At 38.6% G+C, this 18,137-nt stretch overlaps 2 protein-coding genes across 3 annotated transcripts in view; both read left to right on the top strand.

Moving 5' to 3' along the window:
• dpr8 (defective proboscis extension response 8) overlaps positions 1-17,215 on the top strand; it is a 38,863-nt gene extending 21,648 nt beyond the window's left edge. The window contains exons 3-5 of one of the 2 annotated variants that reach the window (XM_015985412.2): positions 10,667-10,877; positions 14,236-14,532; positions 15,534-17,215. In XM_015985412.2, the coding sequence (XP_015840898.2) occupies positions 10,667-10,877; positions 14,236-14,532; positions 15,534-15,640 (615 nt within the window). In that variant the 3' untranslated portion in view covers positions 15,641-17,215. Of the gene's footprint in view, positions 1-10,666; positions 10,878-14,235; positions 14,533-15,530 lie in introns of both variants that reach the window. The other variant, XM_008202895.3, reaches the window with a different exon arrangement.
• On the top strand, positions 5,305-8,398 carry LOC135265264 (uncharacterized). Its single transcript, XM_064356179.1, has 2 exons — positions 5,305-7,105; positions 8,141-8,398. Exons 1-2 carry the CDS (start codon positions 5,462-5,464, stop codon positions 8,396-8,398), a joined length of 1,902 nt encoding a protein of 633 aa, XP_064212249.1. The 5' UTR covers positions 5,305-5,461.
• Positions 17,216-18,137: the final 922 nt, after the last annotated feature.

The following is an 18,137-nucleotide window of genomic DNA, read 5'->3' as shown; positions in this document are numbered from 1 at the left end:
TAAACGATGGCTAAGATAAATACAACAGTGCATCGTTGAACCAGGTAAATATATAACATCCCAAGAGATTGAGCGAAATTGTTTCAACTCTATCTCCTGATTCCTGCCCTGAGTAACTGCCAGACCATTTTTCTTGCCGTTTTGCTGCACATTTATAATTCACGCGACTGTTTGAAACTTTATTAAAATTTTATCGCATTTATTTTATGTTATACATTTGTTAACAGCAAACACTACAATTTCGAATACAATCAAAAGTAAAACACATAATTGTTTGCATCCAGTTGCAAACACATTTGTTGAATTTTACTTATTTAAAACATGTCAATTAATATAAAAGCAAATGCAATTTGCGAAATAATCAAAAACACAATATTATATTTCCATTAAACACGTTAATAGCGGGTGTATACTTTGGTATGCAAAGCCTGCACTTACATCTTAATTCCAATACAAGGCAGCTCTCTAAAAGAACAACCGAGAAAACACGTTCAACCCAAATGCAAGCAATTTTGTGACTATCTACAAAATGCAAAAGAGATACAGGACGATAAACTCGCCTCTAAAAATCTAGGTAAAGTTCGAAAAAAATCGCTAAATGTGTTTGGCCCATTTCCCCGAATCGTACCCTTGCTAAACACTGGCAAGGCAGTCACGTTTTAGCTTGAATTTAATTTAAAAAAGCAATTGTACTTAAAACCATCTGTTGTTTTATTTCTCGTTGTAACAGCAGATTTATTGTACGATTCGAAGACAAAGTTCACGATTCTTTAGCCGGCATCACTAATTTACAATCTGTCGTAAAACGTAATTTTAATCGAAGTAAATTCTCCGAGACGTCTTTATCGCATAATTGGATGTTGCACATAAAATAATGCGCTAAACTATGACAGAATTACAGCTCCAACAAAACAATTTCCATATTAAGAAAGTTGGATAAGTTGAGGTGGCACTTCCGTTGTTTCATTACCGACGACATTCTTCCACTATTCTCGGAATAATTTGATTTTCAGCTTAAGATTGTTCAGTTTGTAAATAGAGACACGGGAAATTAAGCGCGACGAACTTGCAAGTTTCGCCGATCATTGGCTACAAAAATCTCAGTCCGGTGCTAATTGGATTGCCTAAAACCATGCACAGGCCTTTGTACGGCTCTGTTTGTCCGAGTTCAAAGATTAATTATCAAAGTGGCAAAGGTCCAGCCCGGCCTAAAATTTGAACAAAACTACTCCACTTTGAAATATTTCAATTGGGTTAACTTTTATGTTGCACTAACCGCCAATATAAAGTTAATGGTTTAAGAGAAATCGCTTTAATATAAGGTGAAAAAAGCTTTTATTGCTTAAATTTATGGCGAAAGTCTGATTTAAAGCCCCACATTAAACTTTACATGAACTTTCTGTTTATTACTTTGTTTTCCTGGGTGCGGTTCAACAAAATCCCTCGTTAAAGTCACCTAAAAATCATCAATTAGTCGCCTCTCTTTGAAAAATTTTGAGACCAAAGCAATTAGGTCACGTCTTCACTAAGTCGTTAAAATGTTCACGTTGAGAATAATAATTAATGAAAGTTTAGTTAGCTTAAAACATTTAAGTGAACGAAGTTAAACCCTGTCAATTCGTTTAACTTTATCTCCGAGTTTTCCTCTCTGAATTTTTTTATCAAATTTGTAGTAATTTGTATCTGGAGGGCAGTTCCGGCGCACTATTGCCGTTTTATAGCAGTGCGAACTTTTCCATGAAGTTGAGTGTTAAGTGAAGTCTTTTGTATAACCGTCGAGTTAATAAATTATTCCGCAAAGTTAGTCAACTTGTCTAAAATCTGTTCTTTGTAATTGAAGCATGTGTGTACTCATTACATATTCAGAAGAAAATCTACATTTTAATAAGAGCGAACATAAAATGTAAAAACACCCGGAACGGTCCTGAATATAAAACTGAGACCCCTAAACAAGAGGAGGCAGGTGTTGCTTGTGGCTCACGAATATTAAGCAAACACTTCCCTTCTCACATGTAACATTGTGCAATTTGTGACGATAGAACGCGCATTTTATCGCAACGGTTAACGAACGTCAAGGGCTTATCATAAAAGTCGCCTTCACAAATAAACCAAATAAATTAGCAATGCCTTCAGACACCTAAAAGGATTTAAGCACCGCGCTCTGAAATATCGCCGCTCCCTATACACCTCCAAGAAGTCTTCAGCTGCTGCTATTTATTCATGAAATATACCCAGACTTCCGCGAAGATTACGTCGAACGACGTAATTTATACGCAGGCAATACAGGAGTGCCACCGCAGAACTCAACCAACTTCATAAATTTTAACCAAAAATAATAACAAACCGCATTAGCAAATTAGCTTTTTCTCCTAGTAAACATACAAACGAATCACTACTTACTTGTATTTTATAGTGTTTAAAGTACAAAATTAGGAATTTTTAGTTATTTAGTTTAAAAATGGTGGATGCGCCGGGCAATTAATTTTGCTTTGTCACAAAAACATATTTAACAAATTAAATTTTTTACTTAGTAAACATACCTAGTGTGGTACAAAATTAGGGAGTTTTAATTATTTGGTTTTAAAAATGGTGGATGCGCCGGATAAATTTTTCGAGTTTGTTTATAAAGACATTATCGGTTTTAATCCCTTCATAAGCTCAGTTTCATAAATATAACCTCAGTTTATTTGGTCGTAAATATCTCGTTGTTGGTCTACAATCTTAAGAAAAAAATAAAATTTAAAAATATTTGCTTTTACGAGCCACATGCGAGTCAAGACTGCTGAGTTAACAATTTTACGATCCATCCATAGAATCATGGATAGTAAAAGATGGGAATTGAATGTTCCCTTTATTTGAATGATTTTCATCTCGAGTTTAAGGCAAGTTTATTTGCGGTGGTGCATGTTAAAGTAAGCAGTTCTAAAGTTGGGTAATTATAACCAATAGTATCGGTAATGGCAAAGAGCAATATTGTTAATTGCGCATAATTGGAGCATGACTAGCAGACTGAACAGGGTTTTAGAATATCGTTAGTTCTGGTTGGTAACATAATTTCCGCAGTTTCATTAGTGGTCCAACTAATTTTGTAAATTAATGGTCAAGTGTTCCTCTCGGTTTTTTCTTCTACACAATCAATATGTAAATTTCGCTGAAACTTTATGAAACTAATTTTCCTCACTTGATGGGATATTGTATTAAACTGAAAGTTACTCGCGCGTAATTTTCAAAAACAGGCTAAAACTCGCCTTGAAACTACCCTTATGATTCGCCAACAAGATTATAATTTTTATTTTTCATTAAAGCTGTGAGAAAACAGCCGGAAATTAGTGCGCATGAAGGGGGAAAATCGATATTCGCACAAAACAGCCAGATTTTCACATGCTGTTGTTATCATGTGGTTTTTACCCAAATTATGAAAATTTCGGCGAAATATATGTGCGAGCGGAAGGATGCTCGCGAAATATTATTTCCCAAAAAGTCGCTTGTGACCGAAATAACATTATATTTCCACGTGAATTATTCACATTTTGACATAAATTTCTCCCACTGCTTCCGAACCAAAATATTTCGATAAAAAATTACTTTTTTGCTCATTTTGATTTAATTTCACCGCTCGTAAGTTAATTACTGAAGGGTTATGAGCCACTTTTGACGACCCTCTCTATTAGGACGTAAACAGGAAGATAACAATAACCTGGTAGGTACAAACGTCCCTGTCAGGATTTAATTATTATAAATGTGTCTATAAACAGTCAAATCCTATCAGAGCGCCATTATCTAGGCTAAAAACGTTAACATCGTGTCAAACACAGGCAAAATCCCCTCGGATAATAGACTTGTCTTTTGGAGATGTTCTCTCTACGCATTGCCTATCTATAAACTTTTATTACCTCAACTGCTCTCCTCATAAAGCCAAGCTGTTGGCGACAATATATTGCTTCGATTTCGACATGTGTTTAGGAATTGGGAGGCATCGCTGCAAAAAATTTGATACGGATTATTGATATGACAGATATTTCCTAACGAAAGATACAAGGGTTATGTTTGGATTAAATTTGACTTGATTGGGCCATAAAACACATGCTCTGCAATGTTGATTGATAAGTCGTAAAAGTGCCGTCAACTGTAATCAGGGAGATGATGGCAAAAATCGACCTGACAAAGTTGCAGGAAGAAAAATACAGTGTTTTTACCATTTATCTCATTTCCAGTATTTGTTGATACAAGTCTTTGCAGCTTTGACCACTTTGTGAAACTCATTACAAAGTTCATAAAGTCGATACCCTGAGAGAATTCATAACGAGTTGTGGACAATTCTGAATAACCCAGAGCCGCTTAATTGCATAATGCATTCTCAATAAACTAGTTGTTTTAGAAAATTTTTAATTAAAGTCTGCTTAGAGAAAAACTTTTCTCGGTTAAACACGCTCGCGAAAATTTAGTGTGAAATTTCCGTATGTAAGTTCGCAAGCGTCGCTTTTCCTTTTTCCCGGAACAAGTTTTGAGATTAGAATTTAGACCGAGCATGTTTTATTCGTGGGAACGGTTTACCCCTAAATATTATTTATTTATAGCGCAAAATCTACACGTAAAGCAAACTTTGGTGAATCACAAAACGTTTGTAGCTCCTTCTTCCAACTTTCTTAATTTGAATCAGGGATTGGTTCTTTCATGAACTTTTTGCATTATTAATGGATTAGGAAAGTGGCCGCCTGTTCCTGAGGGATTGATTGATATGACTCAAACCGACTTCATTTGTGATATTTTCCGGAAAAACGAAATAAATTAGCTAATTTTTCTCCTCTGTTCTAAAATCCATTACGTGGCTATGAAGTTAGCCCGAATAAAAACAAATTATTTTTGCCGCGACGGCAAAAACTTCAGGCTGATTTATCTGTGTTATTTCTTGAATTTCCACCTGAAAACACAGCGGGAAAGCTTTATTTTTCTTCTTCGATATACGCTTTGAGATTATCATTTGTTAAGTGAAGGGGGCGCTGTTGGTGAAGTTGGCGGGAAATGATGACGCGTGAGGCGCGTACGGGCAACGCCTAGTTAGTTGGAAGGACACTGTGGAAGTGTCAATGTCGTTGTTGAATCTAATTTGCTAATAAATTAGTTTTTGGGTGAATTCCGAGTTTCATTTACAGAGCAGCGGTAGGATATTGCTCAAATAATCGTTTCCGATAGAGAGTGGTGAATTGTGGTGATTTTGTGAGGAATTTGTGGGTCGCCAAGGCAAGGGCCAAAAATTGAAGTTTTGGGAATCTGTAAAGTTTCATTCGTAACAAAATTGTGTTTTACTACTTGAAATCGAACAAATCAATCGGGTGCTAGCCGAATTTATCTGGTTTTTCTGATTTCTGACGAGTTCTAGGAGTTACGCAACCACACGCTGTCAATTTTCATTTGGGTGTGGCTCAAAAGGCGCGAAAAGTTTTCTGGTGAGATTTTCGCAATGGGGCGTCACAGGTACCGAGGAAATGTGGACTCGGACGACTCGGACTCAAGTGACGATGAGCCACGGCCGAAAAGGTCCGCGCCTGGGGTCTCCACTACAGTAAATTCACCCCCAGTTTCGGCCGAGTCCGCTAGAATCGCGAGACTTGAGCAACTTGTGGAAAACTTGAATCGACGTTTGCTAAACCGCAATTTTGAGCACACATCAGGACAAGTTGGCATTAAAAGTGACCTGATTCCTGAATTCGCTCCAGGAAACCCCAATTTTAGTACCACTAAGTGGTTGCATAAAATTGACCAGTTGGCTCTCGTGAACGGTTGGGACGAACGTACAACGATTTACGGCATGATAAGTCGACTCAAGGGGTTGGCCAAGGAGTGGTACGACAATCTCGATCCCTCAGCATACGACCGGAGCTGGGATGAATGGAAACGTTTGTTACAAGCCACCTTCCCCGATCACCACGATTATGCTTCCACACTTCGTAAGCTAGTGAATAGGGTGAAGGAAGATGGGGAAACCTGGGCACAATATTATTTTGGGAAATTAAATCTGTTGCAGGCTTGTGACATAACAGGAACGAATGCAGTCTCCTGTCTTATTGATGGAATCACTGACGTGACTCTCAGAAATGGGGCTAGAGCAGGGCGTTACGTTACACCCGAAAGCTTGTACGCTGAGTATTTGTCGACTCTGAGATCCGAAGGTGACAAGCGGGATACGCTCGCAAAGCAGGCGCCTCGGGAAAGGAGGAGGTTCCTTCCAAGTCGAGTCGAAGCACAAAAACTGTATTCGTCAGTTCGGTGTTACAATTGTCGTAATCGAGGACATGTTGCGACAAAGTGCCCGAAACCAAAAATTGAGTGCAAGAAATGTGGTCGCATTGGACATGTGGATGCTGAGTGCCAACGTGGTAACGTAGTAAAAGAAAACATGTCTAAGCAGGCACTAACGACAAGTGTAGCTGACGCAAGTAATAATAAGAATTATTACATAGACATTAAGGTCAATGGTAAGCCGACGCGAGCTTACATTGACTCAGGAGCTGAACCGGTCCTTGTCAAGCAAAGTGTTGCTGGAGAATTGGGACTGATGTGGCAGCCAAGTTTACATTTGATTCGTGGTTATGGCCAGGGAATCACCAAAGTGCATGGGGGAGTCGAAGTAGAGCTAGAAGTGGATCTTGTCAAGGCAAACGTAAAAGCTTTGATCGTCGAAGACAGTGCACAACGTGTGCCTGTCATAGTGGGACAGACCTTCCTGAATGCGGGTGCTAATACGATTATAGCAAATGAGGAAGCTGTGAGAGTAGTTGACGGAAACAACGAATCGATCCAAGCATTTCTAGGCCAACTTCCGACACGAAAAGTTGCACTTTGGGCGGAAGAGGAAACAGTGATCCCTCCTCAATCCATTGGTTGCATACGAATCAAGGCAAAAGACGATGGGTGGAAAGGAGCTTATTACGTTGAAGGGTGTCAACGTCCGAGACCAGGGTTCGAACACGTTGTTCATCGGTGTGTCACATGTGATGGAGGCCTAGTGACCGTTCGCAATCTATCGCACCAAGATCTGGTCTATCGAAAGGCGCAAATCGTTGCGAGAGCTGAGCCTTGCGAGCAGGAAAGGACAGCTACGACGGTGAGTGTCTTTTCTATGGGGAAGATTGAGGTAAAGAGTTTTCAACGGTGGGAACTTCTTACACAAGTCAATAAGAATCTAGACCCGGCTCAGTTCGAGCAATTGTTACAACTCGTTAACGAATTTCGAGATTGTTTTGCACGAAATGTAGTGGAAATAGGTGCCACAACTGCGGCAGAAATGAAGCTAACTTTGACTGATGATAAACCTGTAATTTATCGTCCTTATCGGTTATCGTATCACGAAAGAAGAATTGTTCGAGATATAGTAAATGACTTGTTAGGTAGCGGAGTCATACGAGAATCAGACTCGCCATATTCGAGTCCCATACTGTTGGTGCGGAAGAAAGATGGGCAATACCGTATGTGTGTTGACTATCGGCAATTAAATTCGAAAACAATCAAAGATCGCTTTCCGTTACCACGAGTAGACGAACATTTGGATAAACTAAACGGTGCAAAGTTTTTCACCACACTAGATCTCGCGAGTGGGTACTATCAGATCCCAATGGCCACCGAATCGATTCCAAAGACAGCATTTGTTACGCCTGATGGGCATTACGAGTTTGTCCGCATGCCTTTTGGTCTAGCTAACGCTCCGGCAGTGTTTCAGCGAGCTATGAATAAGGTGTTGGGTCCATTACGGTTTCAGACCGCTTTTTGTTACATAGATGATCTTCTGATACCTTCCAAAGACTTTGAAACAGGTCTTAACAATTTACAAACGGTGTTTCAATTGCTTCGACAGTTCGGATTGACTCTAAAGCTGAGTAAATATTGCTTCTTTGGAAGTCAAATAGAGTATTTAGGGCATGAGATCAGTGCGGAAGGCATTAAGCCAGGCGAGACAAAAATCAAAGCGGTGACAGCCTTTCCCAAACCAACAGACGTACACAAACTTAGGCAATTCTTAGGTTTGTGTGGGTACTTTCGAAAGTACGTGAAAGATTACGCAACAATAGCAAACAGTTTGACGAGTCTCCTAAAGAAAGGCAGTGCATTTGTTTTGGAAGAAGTACAAGAACGGGCTTTTCAGACTTTAAAAGACATCTTGACGAGCAGACCAGTTCTTGCAATTTACGACGCGGAAGCTGAAACGGAGTTACACACTGACGCTTCTAAAGTTGGAATTGGTGGCATTCTGTTGCAACGACAAGGTGATGGATCTTTGCGTCCAGTTATGTTTTTCAGCCGACAGACGACCAAAGAGGAACAAAGGTACCACTCGTACGAGCTAGAAACGCTAGCGGTGACTGTAATGCTTTACGAACAACCCTTACCAAGAGAGATTTGATTCCACGAATTGGGAGATGGTGGTTGTTGACTTCTGAGTTCGACTTTACTGTAGAATACAGACCTGGCAGTAAAATGAGTCACGTTGACGCTTTGAGTAGAAATCCGGTATTAGATCCTTCGGAGCCTTCAGTGGAAGTCTTGCATATTAATGTTAACGATGATGATTGGATTTTAGCTGTTCAAATGAAGGATGCGAGATGCGCATTGTTGAAGGAAATATTGGAAAAATCACCGACGAACGCTGAAGAGCGTGCCATTCACAAAGAGTATAAACTAAAAGATGGTCGAGTATTCAAACAGACTGAGTCAGGATTAAAATGGGTCGTACCAAAAGCGGTAAGACGCCAGATTTTATTAGCACACCACGATGGAATTGGCCATTTATCGAATGAGAAAACTTTGGCATCTGTGTCGAAATCTTATTGGTTTCCTTCAATGCGGAGGTATGTTCATAAATATATTTCTAGCTGCTTGGAGTGTCTCTACAATAAGGAAGCCGGAGGAAAGCAGCCAGGATTTTTGAATCCCATACCTAAGAATTCGCAACCATTGGACACATTGCACATGGATCATTTGGGACCATTTGTAAAGAGCAAATCACATAATTCTTATCTTTTAGCTATTATCGATGCATTTACTAAATTTGTCTTTCTCAGGGCCGTGCCTAATACTAAGGTGGGCCCTGTTTTATCATTTTTAGCTTCTCTTACAGGAATGTTTGGTGTACCTAAACGTATAATAGCCGATCGTGGGGCTTGTTTTTCTAGCAAAAAGTTTAAGACACATTGTACCGATTTAAACGTTAAATTAGTACTAACCGCGACTGCTACACCACGGGCTAACGGCCAGGTGGAGCGATTGAATCGTACGATTTTATCTCAGCTTGCTGCTAGCTCGAGAGAAGAAGAGAAATGGGATGACTTTGTGAGTAGAATTAGTTGGGGTATTAATTCTACGCCGAATTCGACTACGGGCAAAAGTCCATACGAATTGTTGTTGGGGTATACACCTCGACATGCTAATGACTCAATCCTCACCAACGTGGTGACAGAGGGTGTTCATGATGGTGATTTGCCACGGACACGAGCAGACGTTGCTCAGCGTGTCGAAAAGGAACAGCAGAAGCAAAAAGAGCGTTATGACAAGCGACGCTGTGCCCCAAAGAGATTTAATGCAGGTGATCTCGTGTTGGTACGCACCACGCGAGCTTCAAACGAGGGCAAAAGTCGGAAGCTGTTACCTAAATATTCGGGACCGTACCGAATTCAGAAAGTGCTCGACTACGATAGGTATGTCGTGACGGACATGCCGGGGGCGACGCGTTCCCAAAAACGATATGAGGGTGTTCACTCAGTGGACAAATTGAGACATTACGTTGTCGCCACGACGAGTGGAGACGAAACAATAGGCGATGTCAGTGACGAATGACTGAGTTCGCTGTGAAGCTGAGTGAAGTTCAACGTGAACTCACGATTTTGGGCCCAAATGTTGTTTTTAAGCGCTTTACGTTGAAACTCATGAGTTAATGATTTGTTGTTGTTGTTATTGTTCTTGTTCTTGTTATTGTTCTTCTACTTATTCTTGAGGTTACTGATCTTGTTGGTGTTGGTGTTCTTATTGTTGTTGTTGTTGGTGTTCTTATTGTTGTTCTTAATTAATTCTCAACGTGAGAAACACGATTATGATTATTTTCAGATTCATTCTCAACGTGAGAAACACGATTATGATTATTTTCAGATTCATTCTCGACGTGAGAAACACGATTATGATTATTTTCAGGTTGTTTATAAATAGTTCTTAAGTGGGACTCGGGCTGTAGATGTATACTACGGCTCGGATACATGGTATTGGTTAATTACTTGTTTTAGAAACACCGATGGTTCCCCGAGGACGTGGAACACGGAAGCGTGGCCGACTGTTAAGTGAAGGGGGCGCTGTTGGTGAAGTTGGCGGGAAATGATGACGCGTGAGGCGCGTACGGGCAACGCCTAGTTAGTTGGAAGGACACTGTGGAAGTGTCAATGTCGTTGTTGAATCTAATTTGCTAATAAATTAGTTTTTGGGTGAATTCCGAGTTTCATTTACACATTGTCTTTCAAAATACAGCATTGTTTTTACTGGAAGCGAAACCAAGATTCACCGTAAGCCTATTAGCAACAATATAATATAATAAATTGAAACGCAACAAAAAAGCCAAAAACGCTTGACCTTTGATTTTATTTCAATGTTTATAAATTTGTAGTAAACAATACGTGTTTAATTCCAGGTTTCTTGGGTCCGCCACCGCGATATCCACTTGCTGACGGTTGGGAGATACACCTACACTTCGGATCAAAGATTTGAGGCCATTCATACGCCTCATACGGAAGAATGGACTTTGAGAATCCGGTATCCTCAGCGCAAAGATAGCGGAATATACGAATGTCAAATAAGCACAACACCGCCAATAGGCCATCCAGTTCATCTCACCATTGTCGGTGAGTGGAGAATATTAATATTTTGCAGGCGTTTGCAATTCAAAGGGAGCATAAACAAGAGGCTGGCGCAAACGGCGAAATATTAATTTATGTAATGTAATTAAAAGAAGTAGGAGAGTACCTTGACGAGAATTTAGCAGCGGTTTAAATTAAAAGTTACATCGTAAAAGTTTTAATGTACAATTAAAAGTTAAACAAAATTAGGAAGATTGAAAACTTTAATAAACATCCGACTAACTAGTTCTACAAATTGCGCTTTTAATATTTCGAAAAGTTTTGAAAGAATCCGATGGTAATTAAATTTTCTTACGAGAACGGATTAGGCTTGTTATTACAATTACGAGCTGTTCCACGATATTAGTTTTAAACAAACGTTTCGTAACAGCAATTTACTTTTTCAGGTTTCGAGGAGGTTCCCTGAAATTATGTAAACAGTTGATGTACATTAAATCTGCAATTCAACAACACAAATCCAAACTACTGATACTCAAAGTTTGGGGGCACATATTAATTCATAAATAATGTATTATTCTAGCAAATCTATTATTTTGAAAGGCATTGTGTAAATATTTATGAACGCCAACAATAGCAAAACGTTTCTGATAAAAACGTAATCGATTACAACATTGTTTAACAACTACACTAGTCTAGTCATTACTTTTAGTAGATGCAAAATGGTGGATGCGCCGGGTCCGTGTTTTGAAGACAAACAAATATTAAATTACGCTTTTAATTTATTTGTACATTAAATCTGGGAAAAGACAAATACAGCAGAAAACATCAAAATTGGTACTTCTTTGTGTTTCATTTAAGAATATTAGAAAAATATACATTAACATAAAAAAGAAGACGTGCCTTTAAGCGTTTCCAACTTGCTTATTATATTGAAAAGGTTTTTTCCATTATGGTTCATATCTTTTGAAACTGTAGGGCGTAAGATTCGTAAAATTTAAAGCCAATTTAAATTTCCCGAAAGAAAAGGTTTTATACGTGTGTAATAAAAGGACGATTAGAAGAATAATATGACGAAAATTTAATCCAATTAAATTTTAGTTTTTATAAAGACGTTTAAGTGTGTGGTAAATGGAAATATTTCTCTCGCATTTATATCGTAATGGAGTTTGGAAAAAAGGCCGAAATAAATCTTCGTTTCGTGGATAAAGTGAGGCGAGAAAATGTGGAAAAAAGTCAATAATATGCTTTAAAGAAATTGTAAAGGATTTCGGAGAATCCTAAACTTTCCCTTTTGAAGGGGCAAAAAATGTCTCGCGTTGTAAAACGCCATAAAGTTTAGTAAAACAATTTAAATCCGGATAATTCTCGTCTAGTTTACATTTTACTTAAGAAGTTTTCAAGTGAGATGTTTTATTCAAGTTTGAAGTGTCGCGCAGAAGTGTGGTACATGCATCAGTGCATGCGAAATGAAGAAGATTTTAAGCACTCGAGTACAACTTAGAAATCCATAAATAAAATATGGGCACTTTAAAGAAAGCATAAAATTCAAATCAGCTTTGTCGAGTTCAAATGTTTAAGTTTTACTTTCATTCCACAAGAGATCTTTATTAGATGGTAATAAAAGTGTAACGCATTTTCCTTGAAACGTAAAAGCGCTCTCCGGTTCGTACGTATCTGGAATAAAGTATGAATAAAAGATCAAATAACCGGCGAGGTGTCTCCGCGTAATGAAGGCGTCGTTTTTGACAAACAACCTTCATTAGCCTGTTTAAACGCTGACTGGCCATCTGCATTATCCCTCCGGAAAAAATCGCCTCAAAGGGCATAGACACGCTCTATTATTGTGTATTCAGGTCGCGCCCTCTGTACCGTCATCAAGACTCCGTAACGAACCGGGCTGAGCCAGGAGCCCTCCGAGGGCGCTCTCCGCATGCGAAAGAGCAGAGGGTCTCATTAATTCAACGCGGTTAAGACGACAGCTAGAGGTTATCGCATTAAAGCGACCACGCCGTATAATGACTTGGTCAAACTGTGATCTCAAACGTGACGATCTTCGGCATATGCCACTAGAAACCGACTCGCTCCGGCACGCACACAAAAACAAAAATGTTGCAAAACCCGCAAACATATAATTCGTTAGAAACATCCTCCGGTCATTTCCCAATCCATGTTTAAGTTATTTCGATTTTTAGCATGTTCGGAATGGCCCCAGGCCGGCTTTTTCGAAGCTCACTGTTTGAAGTCTTCAGCTTTTTTAAGCAAACTGAAAAACAATTAGCAGGAAATTTCATATTTTATGACCAGGTTATTACCAATTCGCTTTTTGATCCAGAAAAACGAAGCCTGTTTTACAAAAGTACTAAAGCAAAGTTCTGCTCATTACAACTTTGATGTACGTGTAAAATAGACCAGTTTATCAATCTCCAAAGTGTTAACGACACAGTTAGTGGGCGTAAATGTCAACTAGCCATTAATAGTAAATTTATAATTACAGTCGTAAAAGTTTAAGTAGAAAAATGAAAGGTGGGTTTATGTTAAAACCTATTTATGCAACCAGTTGGAAAAATTTTAACGACTGTGGAATAGATAATTTAGGGTACGGATTTTATTTTTTTTCAGTTTTGTAGGTATTTCATTGAAACCGGAATAACCATTATTTAAAAAATGGAAAATAATAATGTGTCCATTTGTTGTCGCTTAATGTGCCTATTTCATGACGATCTATTAGTGTATTTTTAACGAAATAACAGTTCGATAAAAAACGTTTTGAGAAATGTAAAAAGCTGCGTTGTTTTGAAATTCGTTGGTGGTTCTGTAATCTGGCTAATGTGAAAGGAGCAAAATAGGGGTTGTAAAACCTTGTTAGGTGTTTTTTAACTTTGTCCTTTCGTGTCGGCAAACATGTGTTTCGTCCCCATTATCCCTCAAATAAAGCAATTCCATAACATGCGCCATTCTCGATTTGGTTTGGCCATAAAAGAATAAATTAGATGCTAATTCTGGTATGAAAGTGTCGTTAAAAGTCGGCTTCTCGTAATTTTTCCGAAGACAATTCCAGTTTGCTGCCATGATCATTAAAACCGGCAAAACATAAATGTCCCAACTTTTGTATCTCTCTCGTTGCTGTACATGTCCGCAATTTGCGATTCTAAAGACGTTAACCGTTAAAAACTGTAATCTCGACATGTCTCCTCTGATCTTCCGCATCATTTAATTCCAAGTTTTTTATTGTAGATTACACATGAGCCTTTTTGTTTGTACGCAAGGGTGAAAAAAGCGCGACTCACCATCCATTTGCCGATCAGGCAATTTATTTAATGGAACTTGATGGTATCAATAAGATGCAAAAAGCCGACATTAACAAATTATTAGCGAGATAATTAATTGTTTGTTTTTGTTCTAGAGCCCAATACCGAGATTCTGGGAGGTCCCGACTTGTTTATCAACATGGGTTCGACAATAAACTTAACTTGTTTGGTACGTTTCGCTCCGGAGCCCCCACCCAGTATGTTATGGGCACACAATGCTCAAGTTATCAACTTTGACTCTCCCAGGGGCGGTATTAGCCTTGTCACGGAAAAGGGACAAGTCACAACAAGCCGACTACTTATCCAGAAGGCCGTACAGAGCGACTCTGGACTCTACACGTGTACGCCGTCCAACGCTAACGCCGCCAGTGTTCGAGTGCACATCCTCAATGGTAATCCATTTTTGCGACACCCTTTCAGCCCACAAGAACGGCAAAGTGAATTATCGCCCAGCTAACGCGTCATTAATCTCACTCGGGCATTAATATTTATTTATTATTTTATGAAAACTTTTTCTAAGAATAAGCGCTCGCTTTTGCCATTTCGCCCAAAAAATGTTATTTTAAGTAGTCCCCCTCGGAGGATTTAGTACATCGCTACTACGAAACGAAATAAGCATTTTAAAATAGCCTCTCTGGAGAAAATAAATTCAAACGAAAATCCTGCAAGCATCATCAATATCTGCATGTACACAGAATTATATTTCCAATCCGAGTCGCAAAGTTACATCACTCGATCTACTACTTTTAAGGTCGTGCCAACTTGTTAAGCAATCGTCGCATTTCCATTCACACGTCCGAAATTTGTAAATTTCCGTTTTGATACTGCTTTATTATCCCTAAGTCAAGTTTGGCGTTCGCGTCAATATTTGAGCAGGACAGTGACGTCCAGTTCATTGTGCTTGTTCAGCAGGACGGCTTCATTTTCATAATGCTGTAAACTCGCCAGAGTATGTTTTAATTCGGGAAAAAGCTAGTTTATGAAACTAAATTTTTTCAAGTCTCGCTTGAATTAACCGTGACATATATATTTTAGCACGCCAGTATTTTTTGCTCTAGCGCTGGAAAATGCGATTTATAACACACATCTCGCAATTAATAAATATTCTGAACATTTTGAGACATTCTTGCTCTGTTTTTGTAATTCCGATTTATTTTTTACAAAGTGTTATGTAGTTTTGGCGAAGGCAGTGCTGGGTGCTGTTGATTTAGCCGCGATGTTGGATAATTGCATTTTAAGGAACTATAAATTCCGGGTATTTACCGCATGTGGCTTAGACCCACCACACCGGAGTTAGGTAAATACCGGTGTTTAGCTGTAACTCTGCGCCATGTTTCGCAGATATCTAAGAATCTGGGTTAACACTGACTACTAGGCGTTTTTGTTCCAGGAGAACACCCAGCAGCCATGCACCATGGGCACGGCGCTTTGACGAGACTGTCCCATGCCACCATTCTTCTAAGTCTGGTGGTTTATTTGGTGATGAGACACCCGACGTAGCGATTAGGTGATTAATTTGACTGTGCACTCTATCTGTTTGACCATGATGGACATGGAATGTACTGCGTGTCAGTGATATTAATGAACTGCATTAATTTTAGTAATTGATCGCATGGATCTCCGGAATTATTTTAACATATCGTAAAAATTGAACGCGGGCAGGGGCTAATTACTTTGACTACAAATGCAGCACAATACTAATTTAATTAGAATTAACCGCTCTCGTCATTAAACCGGATGGCAATAATTGAACGGAACATTTGGAATTACAATACACACGGCCTGAATCTGAAATCAATTTACTCGGACTTTTCGAGGTTCATGCGACCAAGTCACATACAGGGTGCGCAAGCACTGCTGGGCAACCCTCGAACTTGTATAATTGGTCAGTTTTGTACATATCATGACAGAAAGCAACGATTTTCTCTCTTGTAAATACAATTTTGATAGTTAAGTCGTTCCAATTTTGTACATACTAAATGTCATCGGTAAAATAAAATTTCGACAACTCCATAACTGCCGTACGTAAGATGTCTCCAGTTGCGTTTTCACTTCACTCTTGAACCAGATTTCTAACAAACTTACACGAATCGATGATCGATGTTTGCCGACATCGGGATATGATATATTGCCTCGTGGCTTAATTATGCAGAAGCCCCGTAAAGTAAACATAATTTCAGATCCCGATTTCTTAAGGAAACAGAAAGAGGTCATCTTTCACGAAAATGCACTTGTTTTTGTCCGATATGAGATTTTCATAAGACGGTTGTGATTGATGTTATGAATTCCGATGCGAGTATGATAGAGTTTCATTTCTGAATAGGGTGAATCGGTTCCTGACGCCCATTTATCACTTTTAATTTAAACTTGTTTATGAATATTTAACGGTTTTGTTCGAACTCGGGATTTTTTAAAGATGTTCTAATTAAAATGAGGCCCTTTGAAAGCCGGTGACCCAACTTTTATAATTTTCGTGTCCGGAATTTCGATTGGCTTCTTGCCACCGGCACGCTACCAATTGGGAACTAATCTAAATGCTTTTAATTTGTTTCCTGTCGCCCGCTCAAAGGAATATTTATCGCAAAGACAATGGCTAAGTTTCTGACTCAATTTTTTCTAATTAAGGCTTTATTTTTATACCAAATGAAAAACCCACCCTATTTTTTCTCCTCGAAATTATAGCCGAGCCTTGTTATTTCAGAAGAAAGATCAAATTTCGGTTATTTTCTGAACAAACACGAAAAATGTGTAAGTTTGTTATAAACGACTTTCGTCCCGCCATCAAATTGTACATATGTATAGTTTTAATAATTTGACTAATTCTGCATTCAGTTGACTCATGTGATTTTTGGTGTGATAAACAAAATTGTAAAGAAATAAACGTTTTATGATTGATGACCAAATTTTAGTGAGAAACTCTGAAAACCGTAATAGTTGTTTGCAAAATTCGACTTCACTAATACTATGTAATAGAGAAACCTTGTAAATAGAGTAAATGGATTCAGTGTTTAATTTTCCTAAATTACCAATAAAATGTCATTCGTTTATTTTAAATAAATTTACGATTCATACAAAGCTCGCCTTTCATTCCCTAATTAATTTGCAACCCTCCCGTCCGTCCTTTGTTATAAAAACACAAAATTTCAATTAATTAATAAATTACAGGATTAATTATTTCAGGTAAAAGGATAAAGTGCGGCGGAATTACCCGTCCCAATAGAGCTAATGTAGGCTCAGCCATCTCATAATTAATATGAAACGTACGTTTGTTAATTACTCGCGCACATATTCATTCAAAAATGCGATGTGAACAACATTCACAATACTCATTATCCCGCACGAAAGAGTGAATGCTTGAAAGGAAAAGCACACACGTTTGGTGGAAAATTATTTAACTCGCCACCAAATAAATTTTTCATTAAGTTCGCGAAATAAATGCTCTCCATTTAATCAAATTCTTGGTTGAGACGTGTGCAATTTACAAGTAGCAAAACGTAATTAATATTTGAACCGATCTGAGTTTGTCCACGTCAAGAGCAAGTAATAATCCTGAATTAAATACGAGCAAGGTTACAGTTTGTCTTTGTTAGTTTAACTAGCAAACAGACCGAAATTAATAATTCCCAGTGTCGAGTCCTCAATGTTGCGGATGGATAAGAGGTAAGTGCATTTGTTGTCGCTGGGAGTAAAAATCGTTTAATGAAAGTGCATCCAGCACGAACTGCATTTATGGCCGGTATAATTTGGAAATGTTTAATTTTATGCATTTATATTCTATGCATAACAATCAGAGGATTAGTTCCCGCCGCCGAGTGCCTTTATTAGCGGGCAAGAGTCGGAGCAATTCGCAAGCGATTTCGCTTTAATTAAAATTAGTCATTTGATTGGGGAAAAATTCGATCAGTCTCGCGTCTAGATTTCAGGATATTTATTTTCCAATATTGGTGGAGAAGCGCTTTGCTACTCACTTATTTGATTTCATTTATTGCCGCTGGAA

The sequence above is a fragment of the Tribolium castaneum genome, chromosome 4 (assembly GCF_031307605.1).
Source record: "Tribolium castaneum strain GA2 chromosome 4, icTriCast1.1, whole genome shotgun sequence".
Classification (NCBI taxonomy): domain Eukaryota; kingdom Metazoa; phylum Arthropoda; class Insecta; order Coleoptera; family Tenebrionidae; genus Tribolium; species Tribolium castaneum.
Note: the sequence above shows the minus strand (reverse complement) of the source record. Positions and strands in the feature narration are given on the sequence as shown.

Coding starts and splice junctions, on each gene's coding strand:
- LOC135265264 (XM_064356179.1), top strand. CDS start 5,462: ATGGGGCGTCACAGGTACCGAGGAAATGTGGACTCGGACGACTCGGAC. Junction 7,106..8,140: donor AGGAAAGGACAGCTACGACG/GTGAGTGTCTTT, acceptor CGGGCTTTTCAG/ACTTTAAAAGACATCTTGAC.